Below are 17,500 nucleotides of genomic sequence, written 5' to 3'. Positions count from 1 at the left end.
GACCACAAATCACCATAAGTGTCACTCTGGTGAGCCACAATTCAATTCAATTCAATTTTATTGACCACGACAACAAATTTTAATACAGCTGAAGGAATGGTCCAGAAAAATAGACAAAGTGTTAACGATCTCGTTACACATAAACAAAATTACCATATATTAGCTTTTCAAGCATGACAAGACAATATTATTATCACAGTAACTCACAAAATAAAACAAACAAACAAGCAAACTAAAGAATATAAGAAAATTCTATTAAAGCTACCACCCAAAGAATACACAAAGCTTAATCTTAGGAAATATATTCAAAAGACAAACAGTTGCCACTCACCACCTTATTACAAGCTTTGTAAATCATAGACGAACAAAAGAAGTTAAAATATTATATAACATACCTTTTTGGGCTTGTTTATCATGTTATTTGTGTATTCCTCTGCACAACCACTTGGGAAGTATGGATTCGTGGGGGAGGAGGAGGGGGAAAAAAAAAACATGACATTCCCCAAAAAATTGGTTAGTGTCTGACCTGACTAATCCATTATTGAGTGAAATCTGTTCCTGCAAGGTCCTTTATTGTGAGATGCCACTTAATGTGATGTTTGTTTTATTCTGTACTTTGCTTCTATGGATAAGGTAAGACTTCCTCTTACCTATCATGGTGAAAGAGAACAAAAAGTGGGGAGTGAGTGAATGCTAAGAGTTTTCCCCATGAGACTTCTGGCATTTGGCCAAAAACATCTCCAATAACTTTACTTCTTCATCTTTCCCTCCTTTATTTCATACTGATGGCACCACTGCCATCACATCTGTCTCTAAAGCTGAACTCTTCTCTCAAACCTTTGCTAACAACTCCACCTTGGATGATTCTGGGCTTGCCCCTCCCTTTGACTATTTCATGCCTACAATTAAAGTTCTTTATAATGATATTTTCCATGCCCTTGCTGGCCTAAACCCTCAAAAGGCTTATGGACCTGATGGAGTCCCTTCTATTGTTCTCAAAAACTGTGCTTCCGTGCTTGCACCTTGCCTGACCAAACTCTTTCAACTATGTCTGTCAACTTCTACATTTCATTCATGCTGGAAGTTTGCCTATATTCAACCTGTTCCTAAAAAGGGTGACTTTTCTAATCTTTCAAACTACCTTCCTATAGCTTAAATCTCTTTGTGTCTTAAAGATTTTGAATCTATCCTTAATAGGAAGATTCTTAAATATCTGTCACTTCACAACCTTCTATCTGATTGCCAGTATGGCTTCCTTCAAGGTCATTCTACTGGTGATCTGGCTTTCCTTACTGAGTCTTGGTCATATTCTTTTAGAGATTTTGGTGAAACTTTTGCTGTTATGTTAGACATATCAAAAGCTTTTGATGGAGTCTAGCACAGATCTTTGATTTTCAAACTGCCCTCCTACAATTTCTATCCTTCTCTGCAACTTTATCTCAAGTTTCCTTTCTGACCATTCAATTGCAGCTGTGATAGATAGCCACTGTTCATCTCCTAAATGAACTAAAAGTGGTGTTCCTCAGGGTTCTGCCCTGTCACCCACTCGGTATTATTCATTAATTATCTTAATCAAACTTGTTGCCCTATCCACTCCTACGCTGATGATACCACCCTACATCTTTCCACATCCTTTCAGAGATGACCAACTTTTCAGGATGTCAACAGATCACGCAGGGATGCCACAGAACGCCTAGCTTCTGATCTTTCTAAGATTTTTGATTGAGGCAGAGAAAACGTAATAGTGTTCAATGCCTCAAAAATTCAATTCCTCCATCTATCAACTCAACACAACCTTCCGGACAACTATCCCCTCTTCTTCAATAACACTCAACTGTCCCCCCCTCTTCTACACTGAATATCCTTGGTCTATCTTTTACTCATAATCTAAACTGGAAACTTCACATCTCATCTCTTGCTAAAACAGCTTAGGTTTTTCCTGCCCCTCCAACTTCTAACTCTCTTATCCGTCCATGTATCAAATACTCTTCGCATGTTTGGGGGGAGGAGTTTCACTCTTACAATTTTGCTTGATAGGGTGTAATCAAAAGGTTTTCATCTCATCAACTCCCCTCTTCTGATTGACTGTCTTCAGCCTCTTTCTCACCACCGGAATGTTGCATCTCTCGCTATCTTTTATCGCTATTTTCATACTAACTGCTTCACTGATCTTCCGAACTGCATGCTTTCCCTCCTCCTGTGGCCTCGCTGCACAAGGCTTTCTTCCTCTCACCCCTATTCTGTTCAATCATTCATATATTCCTCTTGTAAACTCTGGAACTCCCTGCCTGCTTCTGTATTTTCATCTTCCTACAACTTGGCTTTCTTTAAGAGGGAAGTTTCAAGACATTTGTCCTGCACTTTTGGGTACTCGTAATAACTTTAAGGGAACTGGCAATCCAGTGCCCCCCGCCCTTCTCTCTGTCTCCTGTCTTGGAAAAAAATAGATAAAAAAATAAATAATAAAAAAATGGTGAAAGGGAGAGGATCACTCTCTCTCTTTTTAAGCCAGTATGATATGTATTAGCAAGTGACTGGCTCTTTCTTGTCAAGCTGTAAGAGGAAATTTTCCTTAGCCAGTGTAAAGAAAGCTATTCCTTGTAAACTTTTATTTATATTTTAAGAATATTTTTCTATAGCTATATGCCTCCAGTGACCTTGGCAGAATGATTGAATATGAGTAGGTGTATTTGAATGTGTATTTAATGAGTTTTTAATTATGTCTGATGAATTATTGTACATACATTGTGAAGCACAGCCTAAAGATGCGATTTTTTACTTTTTTTATATTATTTGGATTTTCAACTAGGTCAGTCTTCTTATGGGAGACCTGGACTGCAAAGAAATCTGCTGGGAAGTATGGACTACAGAAATAATAGAATTATTGAGAAATACTGTGCTAACCTTAGTAATTTCTAACATTGACATAGTGGATTGGGGAAAGCATCAGAGTTAAAGGGAATAAGGAGGTATCAAGGTTAAATCTAATCTTTACAAAAGAACTTGACATAATTGAGGAAATAGATTATCAGTCCCCTTTGGTCAAAAGCGATCATCTGTTAATTGAATATGAATTTGGCAACAGTTTAATAGAAGTGAAATTTGCAAGAGGAAATTCTTTGCGGACGCAGATTGGGTACAACTTTTCACGCCAAGAAATATGTAGAAAAAGTGGGATACATTTTCTGTAAATTTGTAATGTAGGGATCAGTAGATATGTGCTAAAGATCATAATTAACAGTGAAAATGAAGAAGACTGGTATAATACAATATGTAAACTAGCAAGAGAAGAAAAAGAAACAGTTTGGAATAAATGGAGAAAAAGAGAAGATATAAGAAATGGGAAGAATTTAAAGTTATAAGAATTGAGTATGTCTGAATCTTGAAAGAAGAGGAAAGGCATCATGAGAGAAATGGTTTACAAATGTATGAATTACTTGTAGTTCTTTTATGTATATGTAAATGGAAACATGAAAAAAAAAAGTATAGATAGATTAAAGGTAAGGTATATGAGTATTTATGAAGATGCTGTGTCACAGGCTGAATTAATGAACACATTGTTCTAGTCAGTATTTATCAGAGATGTCAGCTTTGTAGGAGAAAGAGCATGACATGATGACAAAGTGTTGAAGGAATTTAAAGTGGATACTGAATAAGTTTAGAAAATGATGAAGGATCAGGATGTAAGTCTCAAAGGCCAGATAGAGTGTCAAATTCAATAATCAGGGAATATAGCAAACAGGTGGTAGAGATAATACATTATATCATAGTATGTTTATTTAAAGTGGAAAAGGTATCTTTAGACTAGAAAAGAGCCAATGTAGTACCAGTTTTCAAAGGGGACAATAAAGAAAAACCACTGAGCTATAGATTGGTATCTTTAACAAGACTAACAAGTGCTGTTGCAAAAATGTGGAAGGATTGTTTTACAAGTGGATTTATTATTTAGAAGAGTCACAGTAACTGGATATCAATTTGGTTTTAGAAGTTGAAGATCTTCCATTTCAAATTTATTGGGTTTTATTGTAGAAAAAAATTTCATTCAGTTATCACTGGTTCACTTTTGCACTTTTATTTTTCTTTATTGAAAGCTTTTCAACACAGGAAATCTCACTTTATTGCTGAAAAATAGGCTATTATGTTTGATAAAATATATAGTCTATACATATTAGGCTAGGGAGGTAAAAATAATGAAATTAAGGGCCCTCCTAGGTCAATACTCAACAGGAAACACTTATATTCCTGTTTTCTTTGCCTGCAATAAAACCTGAAATAATTGTCAATATCATAGGAGCAAATCAAATCAGTAATATGATAAAGCTGTTTGGGAATGATTATTTCATAAAGTCTGTAAATGTGAAAAAAAAATTTTAATGACAGCTCATAGGAGACTAAGTAAGGACTTGGTACATTAATTATGTTAGAGAAATATGAGATTTATAGGTACTAGCATATCCTAACATTGCATCAAACAATAACATCTTACTAATAATAGAAGAATGATTTATTCCCTTACCTAACAACTGCAGCTATGCCCTGAGTGGCACATGTAAGAATAGTAATACTCAAGCAGATGTAAATTAAGTTTTAAAACTTGCTGTTAACCCAGAAGTGAGACATCATGAATCAGGACAAATGGTTCTTGGTTACAACCACTTATCCCTTGGTGAGCTGTTCCTTGTTGAGCATGTCTAATAGACATTGCATTTTCCCAATGATAACAAGAATATCAGGTGTTTGTCTGTCACCATTGATTCCTATCAAGTGGCTCCACAGACTTTACTATTGATTAGAAGCCAACTTATTATAATCATGTTATTTATTTTTTTTTTAAGCGGTGGGATTATGTCAGAAATGTATTATTTTTGACAAAACATTATATTTGATGAGTAATAGGTATTTTAATTTAAGAATTATGCCATTCTAGATAGCAATAGCTATTTTGATTCAAGAATTATGCCATTCTAGATAGCAATGATATGAGGTTGGATAAGATCGAAATCTCCTATTCCTATGATTATAAGCACGCACACAGTGCATCCCAAGCAAATATACTTCACTTTCTCATGATGGGACAACACATGGGATCTACTCTAACAATCTCTTGCACAACAACATTCCATTCTGTTCTCCTTTTCCACCACTCTAACATGCAGATCACTATAGCATATTAGGTTACAATACAATATTTTGTAACCTGGGGTCATACTGTGAATCAAGTGTCCAAAATAATTCAGTAGGAGCATGAGAATTTAGGGATTACTCAGTAGAGAAATTTGAAACCCATCACTTTCTACAATGCTTTTACAAGTGTGGTATTATATAATAATAATAATAATAATAATAATAATGATAATAATATTCAATCTTTGTAGACATGCAGGGTGTGTGGTGACTGTGGGTCTCGAACTCCTGGCAATGGTCTCTCTTCGCGCTGGCATTCCAACTTCACTGTGTGTGACTCCTGCTATCAACTCCGTAATAAAGGCTTTGCATGTCCAATTTGTCATAAGGCATATCGAGCAATAGCCCAGAAAAGTATGGCCATGTGCACGAAGTGTCAGAGGTAAGTTAATTTTTCAAGAATTTGATATACACCATTGAATTATATTGAGTGGATGTATTGAATATGAAAATAATAATGAACAAGATAATGATGATGGATCACTTATGAACTTACATAAAGAGGAGAAAATAATTGGAGAGATAAACAACAAGCTTTTGCACCTGGATGGAAAGGGATCATAAGCTCTGTTAGTGTTATATTTAGTGGAAGAAGAGATCCATTAGATGTGTTATGATCTGGCAAATCTAAACTACAACATGCAACATAGTATAATCATTCAAGTATATTGTAGCTACCTCTGGCAAACCACCCCTTCCTCAACATCCTGTTCTTTTTCTTCATCTGTAAATTAAGGCAATTTAGTCTGTATTCATATATTCTTAACTAAAGCTATCCATTTCTTTATGAATAATCCATTCTTTTTTGCAAATATGAAGATTTGGTATAACATGTGATAGCCTGCTTGTGTAGTGTTGCCAGTTACAGCCAGGTCAAGAAAATGGAAGCTGTAACCCCAGTGCCCCACCTACATCTCCACAGCATGACGTCAGGTCATCACATTCACAGCACTCAGATCTACCACAATGGAAGTCTCTCTAAAATGTCTCAGACAAATAGACATTCATACAGAGAATATCATGATAAAGTAAATTAATATTTCCAAATTTTCATTCAACAATGAATAGCTGAGGCAGGTGGAACAGAGATCAGTTTGACAGTTGTAGAGGCAACAGCAGTACAGCAGAAAGTTACATGTCACATCAGTTTAGATTTGCCAGACCATTCTAGTATGTGTAGGCTATAGGTTGTTAGCTTTAAATTCAGTAACATAAAGGTGTCAATTTTCCATGTAGGGGAGAGGGCCAGCCAAGGGCAAAAAAAATGAAAATGTTAAGAAAATATATATATATATATATATATATATATATATATATATATATATATTTTTTTTTTTTTTTTTTTTATGGTCCACTTGGGTGCTGGCTCTCTAAAATGTGGGAAAGCGTCAGCCAAACTTGGTGAGCAAATGTTCGATACCTCGCTCTTAAAAGAAGACAAGTTGCAGGAAGTCGGAAATACTCGTACAGATACAGGGAGGAAGTTCCAGAGTTTACCAGTGAAAGGTATGAATAACTGAGAGTACTGGTTAATTTTTGTGTTAGAGGTGTTGGACAGAATAAGGATGAGAGAAAGAAGAAAGCCTTGTGCAGCGAGACCGAAGGAGGAGGGGAGGTATGCATGCAGTTAGCAAGATCAGTAGAGCAGTTAGCATGAAAATAGTGATAAAAGGTAGAAAGAGATGCAACATTTCAGCGATGAGAAAGAGGCTGAAGACAGTTAGTCAGAAGAGGGGAGTTGATAAGACGAAAAGCTTTAGATTCCACACTATTTAGTAAAACTGTGTGAATGGAGTCCCCCCACCCCCCAACATTCGAAGAGTACTCCAAACAAGGGTGGATAAGGCCCTTGAACAGAGTAAGCAGTTGGAGAGGCGAGAAAACCTGCAGAGACGCTTCAGAACACCTAACTTCACAGAAGCTGTTTTAGCAAAAGATGAGACGTGAAGTTTCCAGTTAAGATTACGAGCAAAGGACAGACCGAGGAAAATCATTTCGGAAGAGGGAGATAGTTGAGAGTCATTGAAGAAGAGGGGATAGTTGTCTGGAAGGGTGTGGAGAGTTGATAGATGGAGGAATTAAGTTTTTGAGGCATTGAAAACTACTAGATTCTTTCTGCCCCAATCGGAAATCTTACAAAGATCGGAAGTCAGGTGTTCTGTGGCGTCCCTGCGTGATCTGTTGACTTCCTGAAGGGTTTGTCGTCTCTGAAAGGATGTGGAAAGATATAGTAGTTTGAGGGATTGGAACGGCCACCCCTTTTTAGGAACAGACTGAATGTAGGCAAATTTCCAGCAGGAAGGAAAGGTAGAAGTAGATAGACAAAGTTGAAAGAGTTTGGCCAGGCAAGGTGCAAGCACAGAAGCACAGTTTTTGAGAACAATAGGAGGGACCCCATCAGAACCATAAGCCTTCCGAAGGTTTTGGCCAGCAAGGGCATGGAAAACATCGTTACGAAGAATTTTAATTGTAGACATGAAATAGTCAGAGGGAGGAGGAGAGGGAGGGACAAGCCCAGAATCATCCAAGGTGGAGTTGTGAGCAAACGTTTGAGAGAAGAGTTCAGCTTTAGAGACAGAAGAGATGGCAGTGGTGCCATCAGGATGAGATAAAGGAGGGAAAGAAGAAAAAGAGAAGTTATTTGAGAAGTTTTTGGCTAGATGCCAGAAGTCTCGAGGGGAGTTTGAGTTTGAAAGATTTTGACATTTTCTATTTATGAAGGAGTGTTAGGCAAGTTGAAGAACAGACTTGGCATGATTCTGGGCAGAAATATTAATATTATGTTTAGTAATAAAAGCAACCACAAGCCTTATTTATCTGAATGTTCTGTGGAAATTGTTCCATGTATATCAGGCCTTTTTCTTGTTAAGTTTAATGGTGAAAAAATTTAGTCTTGTGTAAGTTACTGAAGTATATGAACTTTAAACAGTCGTCAAGTGTGGATTGGGGCTGATACTAAAACTGACATAATTCCTTATATAGCTATATGGTGATCACAATTAGCTCAGTATGTTTCCTACTTGCCCTTTTATGAGCCAGTTGGCTGCAATCCTCTGGAGTTCTACTGCATCCCTCGCTATCAGTGGTGCTAGATGAATGTATTTATTTTGCCTTTAATGAAGTGGGTATATATTTTTTGGGGGGCAATAATTTCATTACACAAACACAAACATTTCTTGTTTTTCAGGCATGTTCACAGCATGTGTGATGCTGATGCAGATCTTAGTATTATCCAAGCAAAATGGAATGCTGATCATTCCTATGAATATGTGTGCACCAGCTGTAGCAGTATAATTCCATCTCCAAGCCAGTCACCACGAACAAGTATGTTCCTTATGATATTTGGTTATTTTTGTACAATTTGTAATGTAGTTAAAGATAACAGAAAAGACTAAGCAACACATAAAGGTGTACTAGGTCTTTGTTTAAAGATCTTGCATAGATAGTCATATTGATACCTTTAGTTTGTTGCTAAAATGAAATTCACATTCTCTTGTTTGTAAGGTAAATTACCAAATTTTTTTAATCAATGCTTTTATGTTATAAAGGTAAGACCATAAATAGTGTGAAGAAAGCATTACATTGTAGAAATTAGGTTTGGAAAGCAAAAGGAGAAACATAATGGATGACTATGTTGATGCGTTCTGAAAAAGAGGAAATTCTTCCCAAGCCATGAAGGAAAGAAAAAAGACATTATAAAGGAGTATTGAAAATTAGTAAAAAAGAAATATTCCTAATGATAAAAAGAAACGTGCAAAATTTGGAAATGCACAATCACAGATTGTGCATTTCATTATTACAGTGACACATCATTATTACAGTGGTATCCAAGATTACATCCTTAGTTCACTCATTGACCCAGGATGCAATCTGATATAGGCAGAAGCTGGATCCTTATTTATTATTGAAATCATTGGAAAATTAGTCCGTTCTAGGCCATGAAAAGAAATCCTGTAATATCATTTACATTGTGGCTAAATTGATATGAAATGGTAGTAATATGAGGTATCTGAGTCATAAATGTCAGTAAATGACTAAGTGAGACAATATTTGGTCAATGGTCACTCATGAAAGATTGTATAAGGAAACTGGAAATAGTAAAGAGAAAAGCAACAAAAATTTTGCCTAATTTGAGAGATCTGTCTTATGAAAATATTTTATAAGTTGGAGCTTGTAAGCTTAGAAATGTGAGGGGGGGGGGGTTTAGAGTTATTAAAAGAGTGTGGACATTAAAGAGAACTGAAGAGGACTGCTTGTAACAGAAACATTTAGAAGCCTGTCTTTTCTAATAAATGCATAGAAGCCTGGAATATCTAGGTGCATGGGGGTTTATATATGTCAGGTAAATACTCAAGTATGCACTTGACTGGAAGTTTATGTAATAATTAGTGAATTAGAAAGGAAAGCAAATGTCGAGAAAATTGGGAGATTGCATTAGTAAAAAGTCATTTAAGGTTGGAAGAAAAGTAGTACTTGATTGTGATAATAATGGTAGGATGTAAGGAAGAGGTATATGATACGAAGAGTTGTAAAGTGAATGGTAGTGAAAAGTAAATGTACGTACCTTTAATAGAAGAGAGGCTTAGAGTGTGAGAGCTAAAGGTACCAGTATATTGACTGCCAAGGATAGTATAGGAAGAGATGGCTGAACATTTTGAGTGATTTCAAAATATTAAAGGGGATGTGAAGCCTGATTTTCTACCTGTAATAATGATGGAGAAACTAATTCATATAGGGTGAGGTGTGGGTGAACTGTACTATTAGTGGAAAAAATAATAACAAAAAATGTGGTAAACAGCTTCATGAAAAATAGCAGTAATACAACAAACCATATGTGCAGCCCTTTCTGGAGGATTTTTTATAAGAATTTAGGAAATGGTAAGGTCCACTTATTAGTTTTTCCAAAAGGTACCACTTGTTCGGATCACCATTACAATCAGAATGTTTTGGTAATCACAAATTACTATATCATTAGTGTAAAAGATAATATTGAAGTCCAAAAATATCCAAAATCTTGGCTGGTGTGGTAATCCCTAACGATATCAACAATGTTCCACCACCATCTTGGAGTCTCCCATGTTCTTCTTTAGACTTGATTGAGAAACTATTTTATAAATAGGGCAGACACTAAGGGTGCTGTTTGTTACACCCCCTGTGTTCGATTGACCCCAGTCTTACTCTGCTAGAAGAATTTGATAATCACAAAAGAGGAAGGAAGAGTTGGTGGAAGGGAATGAAAGCTGGTAATGTTGTTGGTACAGATTATGTTGTTCAATATTTAAAGTACAATGGCAGCGGAGTGATCATTAACACGTTCCTTATGGCCCCATTTTTAATTACATGTATCGCCACTGCCTCTGGGTCTGTGCTAATTGTTTTTATTGCAGAAACAGAGTCCTTGTGTTACAAAACCAAAGAAAAAGTACCTGTTGTATATGTAAAATTTCACACTGTCAGCCCAAATGTATCTGAGCCAAACCTTTTTCTATGCCATGCCCACTCCCCATGTGGGATGGCAAGTCATGAGGCAAGCCATGCTAGAGTGCATGCATTTACACATGCACTAGTAACTTTCAGGGATGACTCTGTCAAAATTTGAGTGCTTGGTAATGCATTGGGAATATTCTATGGTTGTTTAAATTTGCTGACACGTAATGTACGTCACCTGCATTTTTTTTTATTTTTTTTTTATTTTTTTTTTTTTATACCGATGACACTCGCAGGCTACGGGTTAAGATTGCTTGTACATTTCATGAGGATCGTGGTACCATTTGGCTACATGTGTGGATAATTATGGTAATTATGAATGTGAAAATTTTAGGAATAGAAGTTCTGAGTGTCATTGATAAGGAGCTAACTTGTTTTATTATGATTGACTTTTTTTCTTCCGTTTTGTTATAGTAATGTGAATGTGGCCTTAAGAGAGGAAAGATATATATATTTTTAATTTACTTTTGAGAAGTCCTTAAGGTTCTTAGTAATTGGGAGCTGGTTAATATTGGGGAGGAGAGTAGTAGAATCATGAATGAGTATTTTTCAACTGTTTTCACTCAGGAAAAACATGCAAAAAATACCTGAGAGTGAACAGAAGCATGAGAAACTGACAGATATTCACATAACTAAGGAGTTGGTTGAACAGGAGACAATTAACCTAAAAATTTGTCACCAGGACCTGTTGAAATACTATATCTGAGAGTACTTAAGGAATGCAAAAAGGTTGTTAGGGAGCTATTAGCATTGGTCTTTAGGATATCACTAGACTGAGGTGAGGTACTGATGATGTATTTACCTATTTGTATTTAGCTATTTGTGTATTACAGGGCCCGAGCTAAGCTCTCTGTGTCCTGCCTCCTTGGCCACTCCTGTCATATCTCTCTTTCATCTGATTGACACACATCGCGTCAACGACATCACTGCTCAGTTTATTCCACTTATCAATACTACGATGCGGGAAACTGTACTTTTTCACGTCATTTAGACAGATGTCCTTTATTAGTTTTTTTCCATGTCCTCGGAGATGATTACTTGTGGTCACCTTTATCAACTCTCTGTCCAGTATGTCAATCTTGTTCAATTTATACATAGTTATCATGTCTCCTCTTGTTCTTCTCTCTTCTAGTGTGGTCAGCCCCAGCTTCCTCAGTCTTTCCTCATAGTCTAACTCCTGAGTCCTGGTACCATCCTTGTTGCCAGCCTCTGTACCCTTTCCACCTTCTTCACATTTTTCTTCATATGCGGTGACCAGACACAAGCTGCATATTCTAACTGGGGTCTTATTAAGGTGCATAATATCTTCTTCATCATTCCTTCATCTAGGTAGTGGAATGCAAGGCCAATATTTTGAAGCATGTTATATGTTTTCCAAAATATCTTGTTAATGTGTTTCTCCGGTGACAAAGTGTTTTGCACGGTTACTCCTAAGTCTTTCTCCTCATTGGTCTCTTCAATTTTCTCATCACCCAGCCTGTAATCCCTGTTTGGTCTGTATCTACTTCTTCCCATTTTCATAACATGGCTCTTGTTTATATTAAATTCCATCTGCCACTCTTACTCCACTCATATATTTTATCAAGATCTTCCTGTAACTTGTTACAATCTTCCACATTCTTTACTCTCCTCATAATTTTAGTATCGTCCAAAACATATTCATGTAACTGTCAATTCCTACTGGCATATCATTAACATAAATCAAAAACATGATGGGACCAAGCACTGACCCTTGTGGAACTCCACTGGTTACCTTCTTCCACTCGGACTTCCTTCCTCTCACCACTGTTCTCATTTCTCTTCCCACTAAGTAATTTTCCATCCATTTTGCTAGTTTATCATTTACTCCTCCAATCTTCTTTAGTTTCCACATCAGTCTATTGTGTGGCACTTTATCAAAGGCCTTTCTCAAGTCCAGGTAGATAGCATCCACCCATCCCTCTCTATGTTGTAGTATGTCAGTCACTCTTGAATAAAAACATAATAAATTGGATACACGATCTTCCTTTTCTGAAACCAAACTGCCTTTCACTCAGAATGTTTTCACTTTCTAGATACTCACTCCACTTAGCTTTAATTACTTCTTCACATACCTTGCACAATATACTAGTCAACGATACTGGTCTATAATTTAACGGTTCCATTCTACTACCATTCTTATATATAGGCACAATGTCAGCTCTTTTCCACTCTTTCGGGACTAATCCTGTTCGTATGGAGGTTTCCACAATATCAAATACAGGGTTCAACAATTGATCCTTACATTCTTTTAGCAACCTTCCAGATATGCCATCAGGCCCCATTGATTTATTAATATCCAAATTGCTTATAATTTTCCTTACATCTTCTTTAGTAACCATGATGTCCTGCATTTGCTTTATTTCCGTAGGCCCTTCTCCTATAAAATGCTCCTCCTTTGTAAACACTTTGCAAAAGTTGTCGTTCAAAATTTCAGCTATATCTCCAGCATCCTCATATACTTCTTCCCATTTTTACCTTTTCTATTGCCTCCCTTTTATTTAGTTTTCCATTTATGAATTTGTAAAACATTTTAGGGTCACTATCACAGTTTTCCACCACTCTCTGTTCATATTCCTTTTGTGCTGTTCTCCTTACTTCAACATATCTATTCCTTGCTGTTTTGTAAACTTCTCTTGATAATACATCACTGTTTTTCTTAAGTTTCTTCCATGCCTTTTCTTTGTTCTTTTTTGCTTCTTCACAATTTCTATTAAACCACTGTTTATTATTTAAAGTCCTCTTTCTGTGATATGGCACAAACTTTTCACAGCAGAGTTATATAAATCCATAAATTTATCGTATTTCAATTGCATATCCCTTCCTGGTATACCACGGACCAGTCAATTTCATTAAAGAACTCCCTCATATGGTTATAATTTGCCCTAGTATAATTTAATTTTTCCTCCCTGTGTTCCACAATCTTATCTGTGCTTAATTCCGTATCCAGCTCAAAGCTTAGGACATCATGATCGCTTTTCCCCAAGGGACATTCATGTTCAATTTCTTCTTTTAGAGATGCCCTGGTAAATACCAAATCCAACCTTGCTGCAACATCTTGTCCCCTGCACCTTGTTGGTGATCTCACCCACTGTGTCATCAAGTTATTTGTTGCTACCTTTAACAATTCCTCTGCCCACTCACCACCGTTCACCACTTCGTAGTCTTCCCACACTATTTCTTTACAATTAAAGTCCCCGACTATCATCACTCTATCCTTTCTGATGAGTTCTTGCTTCATTCTGTCTAGAGTATTTCTCATCACCATTTGATACTGTTCATATTCCCAAGCACTGGTTCTGGGTGGTATGTATACTGTTATAATATTAATGTCTCTCTTACCATCTGTTATAAGCATACTTATCACTTCCTCATTTCTCTTACTATAGTTCACCTCCTTCACTATCAGATCTTCCTTAGTAAGAACCATTATACCACCACCTCCTTTATTTTTCTATTATTTCTCCATACTTTGTAGTGTTTTACATCAAACCAATCTAGCTTTATTTCGGGCCTTAACTTTGTTTCCACCACACACATTATGTCCGGTTCATTGTTTCTTAGGTAATCCATACATTCTAGCCTCTTAGACAGAAATCCATCTATATTCGTGTAAGTCACTTGAATTCCATTCCTAGTCTCTTTCTTCCATGTTTCTGTCAGTGTAATGTCTATTCCGTCTGTTTTATCCACCACTTCTTCAGCCTCCCATTTCTCATCCTCCAAAAAAACTTGGTCTTTTCCTCCTCGGTTCTTTCGTCATTCCTCTCTCACTTCAGTTACAAGCTCTTTCATTTTCATCCGTTCATCCTGTGACATATTTCTTCTTATGTAAATTGTTTTGGTTTCCTCAGAGTCCTTAAGTTTCCAAGCCCTCCTCAGCAAGGCCTCAGCTGCCACCTGAGACTTTAATTTCAATTTCAATGGTCTACTTTTGCCTTCCTCAAAAGCTCCTAGTCTAACACTTTCTTCTACCTCAGCATATAGGCACTCTTCCTCTTCTGAGATCTTATTCAGTAAAGACTTAATCCTGTCATTTTCCTTATCTCTCCTATCTTGCCAGTTCCTGTTTGTTTCCTCCCTCAATCCTGTTATGATCACGCATTTTTTTTTCAGCAATATCTCTCACTACATACTCATTTTCCTTTAATGCCTTTACCATTTCACTCTGTGTAATCACTTTATTTTCTTCTTCCTGCTTTTTCACTATCTCCTAAAGGACTTTTGTACTTCCTGGTGTTCTTGCTTCACTTCTTTCATCTTAGCATCTATTAGGTTAAGGCATTCCTCCTTCCCCAGGTCCCCTTCAGATATTTTCTTCTCCATTTCGAGGAGTTTAGCCTTCATCTCGTCACATTGTTTCCTTAGCTGTTTGTTTTCTTTCTCCATTTCCACTTTTTCCCTCAACAACTCTTTGTTCTCTATCGTTAACAAATAGATTTCTTTTTTGAAGGACTCATTTTCCGCTAAGACTCTATCCAGTTTTTCTTCTATGGAACTAATGCTTAGAAACTTACTTTCTAATGCCTGGATTCTTGCATCCATGTCAAATTTTTCAAGCCCTCTTGGAGTGGTAACAAAACCTTCAAAGTCCCTGGCTGGAGTGGACATCGTGGTATTTATCACCAGCTGGTCTTGTCCAAAACAAACACCGTGGACAATCTCTGCTCAGGGACCACCCTCCATATCCCACTTGAAAATGGTCCACTTTTTGCACTTTACGACAGTAGGACATTAATAGGACATTAACTCAGAGATACCCGGGTCCTATAAACACCATAAGTATTTTCTCCTCTTTCCTGTCCACAATCGGAGACGAGCCATCCTCAGACCTCCTGCTTCGGCGGTGGCTAGCGAGTGGGGGCAAGCCAATGTTGTATCCATATTTAAGAAAGGAGATAAAACTAAGTAACTATAGATGTGTTAGCTGAAGTTCAGTTGAAAGTAAATTAATGGAGTCAATAATAGTGAAAGACATTAGGGAACATTTAGACAAACATAACTAGATAATTTGCTCAGCATGGCTTTACAGTCATGTCTTACAAACTTGTTAAGATTTTATAGTAAAGTTTGTAATGGGGATCGATAATTATGACATCCTATACCTAAATTTTAGTAAAGTATTTGATAAGGTACCACATCAGAAGCTTTTGAGAAAGGTTAGGGCACAAGGGATAGATGAAAAATATTAAGCTGGATTAAGTTGTGGTTAGGTGATAATCAGCAGAGTTACAATGAACGACTATAATTCCAAGTGGGTCAAGTAATTAGTAGTATGCCACAGGGATCAGTTTTAGGGCCATTGTTGTTTCTAATATATATAAATGATTTTTGGGTAGTGGACTTAAGTAGTAATACTAATAAATTTGCAGATGACATGAAAATAGATAGATTAATTAGGCTAGATTTGGATGCCATTGCTTTGCAGACAGATTTGGATAGGATAAACGAATGAACAGCCAGATGCCAAATACAGTTTAACGTAAACAAATGCAAAATACTCAGTGTAGGTAGAGGAAATCCACACAGTAAGTACATGATAATTATGGCCCTTGTAGGTTCAGCTTACGAAAAAGATTTGAATTTAGGAGTTATAATTACCTCCAATCTTCATTTAAGAAAGCAATGAATAGAGGCTAGAAATAAAAGAAAAAGGGTGCCAGGTTGAATTTTTTAAGTGTTAGAAGTAATAGTCCTGAAGTAATATTAAAATTATATCAGGCACTGGTTAGGTTGCATCTAGATTATGCTGTACAGTTTTTGTTATAATAGAATCAGAAATAATGGGTTTGAGCAAGAAGTAAGAAAGAAATAGGAAAGAACTAGCTCTCTAATCCAGCAGTTGATGAATGGAATGGATTCAGTAATCGGGAGGGAGCTTTAAAGGAAGACTACACAAATTTATGGGTGGGAATGATAGATGTAATTAGGTAGGTATGTTTATACAGGGACCACCATGTGTAGGTCTGACAGGTCCTTGCAGCTTCCCTCATTTTCTGATGTTCTTATGTTGTAATTTGCAGTTAGAGAAGTCCTTAAGATTTTAAGTAATTTTTTGTAATTTTATCAATGCTCAGGTGTGAGGAATCTCAGAGGGGCGCAAAACTTTGTATGTCCAAGATGTGTGCAGGAGGAGGACGGTGGTGATGGTGGCGGTGGTGATAACGAGAATATCAGATTGGAGGTGAATGGAGATATGTTGGAGGAGGTAGCTACAACAGTTTTGCTACTTGAGAGATATATTAGACTATGAAGTGGGTCCAGAGAGAGCAGTAAGGGTGAGAGTAGTAGCTGCATGGGGAAGATGGCAAAAAGTTGCTAGTTCATTGTTAAATTGCAGCATAAAACTGAGGATCAGGGGAAGGGTATATGAAGCCTGTGTCAGATCTGCTCTTCTGTACGGAATGGAAACATGGGCGTTGACAAACAAACTGACAGATATTCTATGTAGCTGTGACCACAGGATACTGAGATATGTGAGAGGAGTGAGGTGACAAGATGGGAAGTTCAGCAATGAGATAGTGGAGATGTGTGGTGTTAAAGACCTCCTGGTCAAGCTGAGGAAGAGAAGGCTTAAATTCAGAAACTTGAGAAGGGAGGAGTGTTGAGCAAGGTGGAGGAGAGGAGGTGAGGGTTGGAGGCTGATGGCTGGTAGGAAGGCCAAAGAAAAGGGGGTGGGAGTGTATGACGGAGGATATGAATCTGTTAGGAATAGAAGAACATTTGGCATAAGATCATCAATAGTGGAAAGCAGTCATTGCTGTCCAACTCCATCCTAATTGGGAAAGTGAGGACGTTAAATGAAAAGGCT

At 36.9% G+C, this 17,500-nt stretch overlaps 1 protein-coding gene across 1 annotated transcript in view; it reads left to right on the top strand.

Annotated features, from left to right (window-relative positions):
* The window catches only part of LOC123518657 (histone-lysine N-methyltransferase 2C-like), a gene marked incomplete in the record, with an annotated part of 371,622 nt that overhangs the window by 86,786 nt on the left and 267,336 nt on the right, over positions 1–17,500 (top strand). The window contains 2 exon segments of the mRNA XM_045279595.1: positions 5,376–5,566; positions 8,372–8,508. Coding sequence (XP_045135530.1) covers positions 5,376–5,566; positions 8,372–8,508 — 328 coding nt within the window.

This window comes from Portunus trituberculatus, chromosome 44, assembly GCF_017591435.1.
Source record: "Portunus trituberculatus isolate SZX2019 chromosome 44, ASM1759143v1, whole genome shotgun sequence".
Classification (NCBI taxonomy): Eukaryota; Metazoa; Arthropoda; class Malacostraca; order Decapoda; family Portunidae; genus Portunus; species Portunus trituberculatus.
The sequence above is the reverse complement of the archived record's forward strand: the minus strand, read 5'-3'. Positions and strand labels throughout refer to the sequence as shown.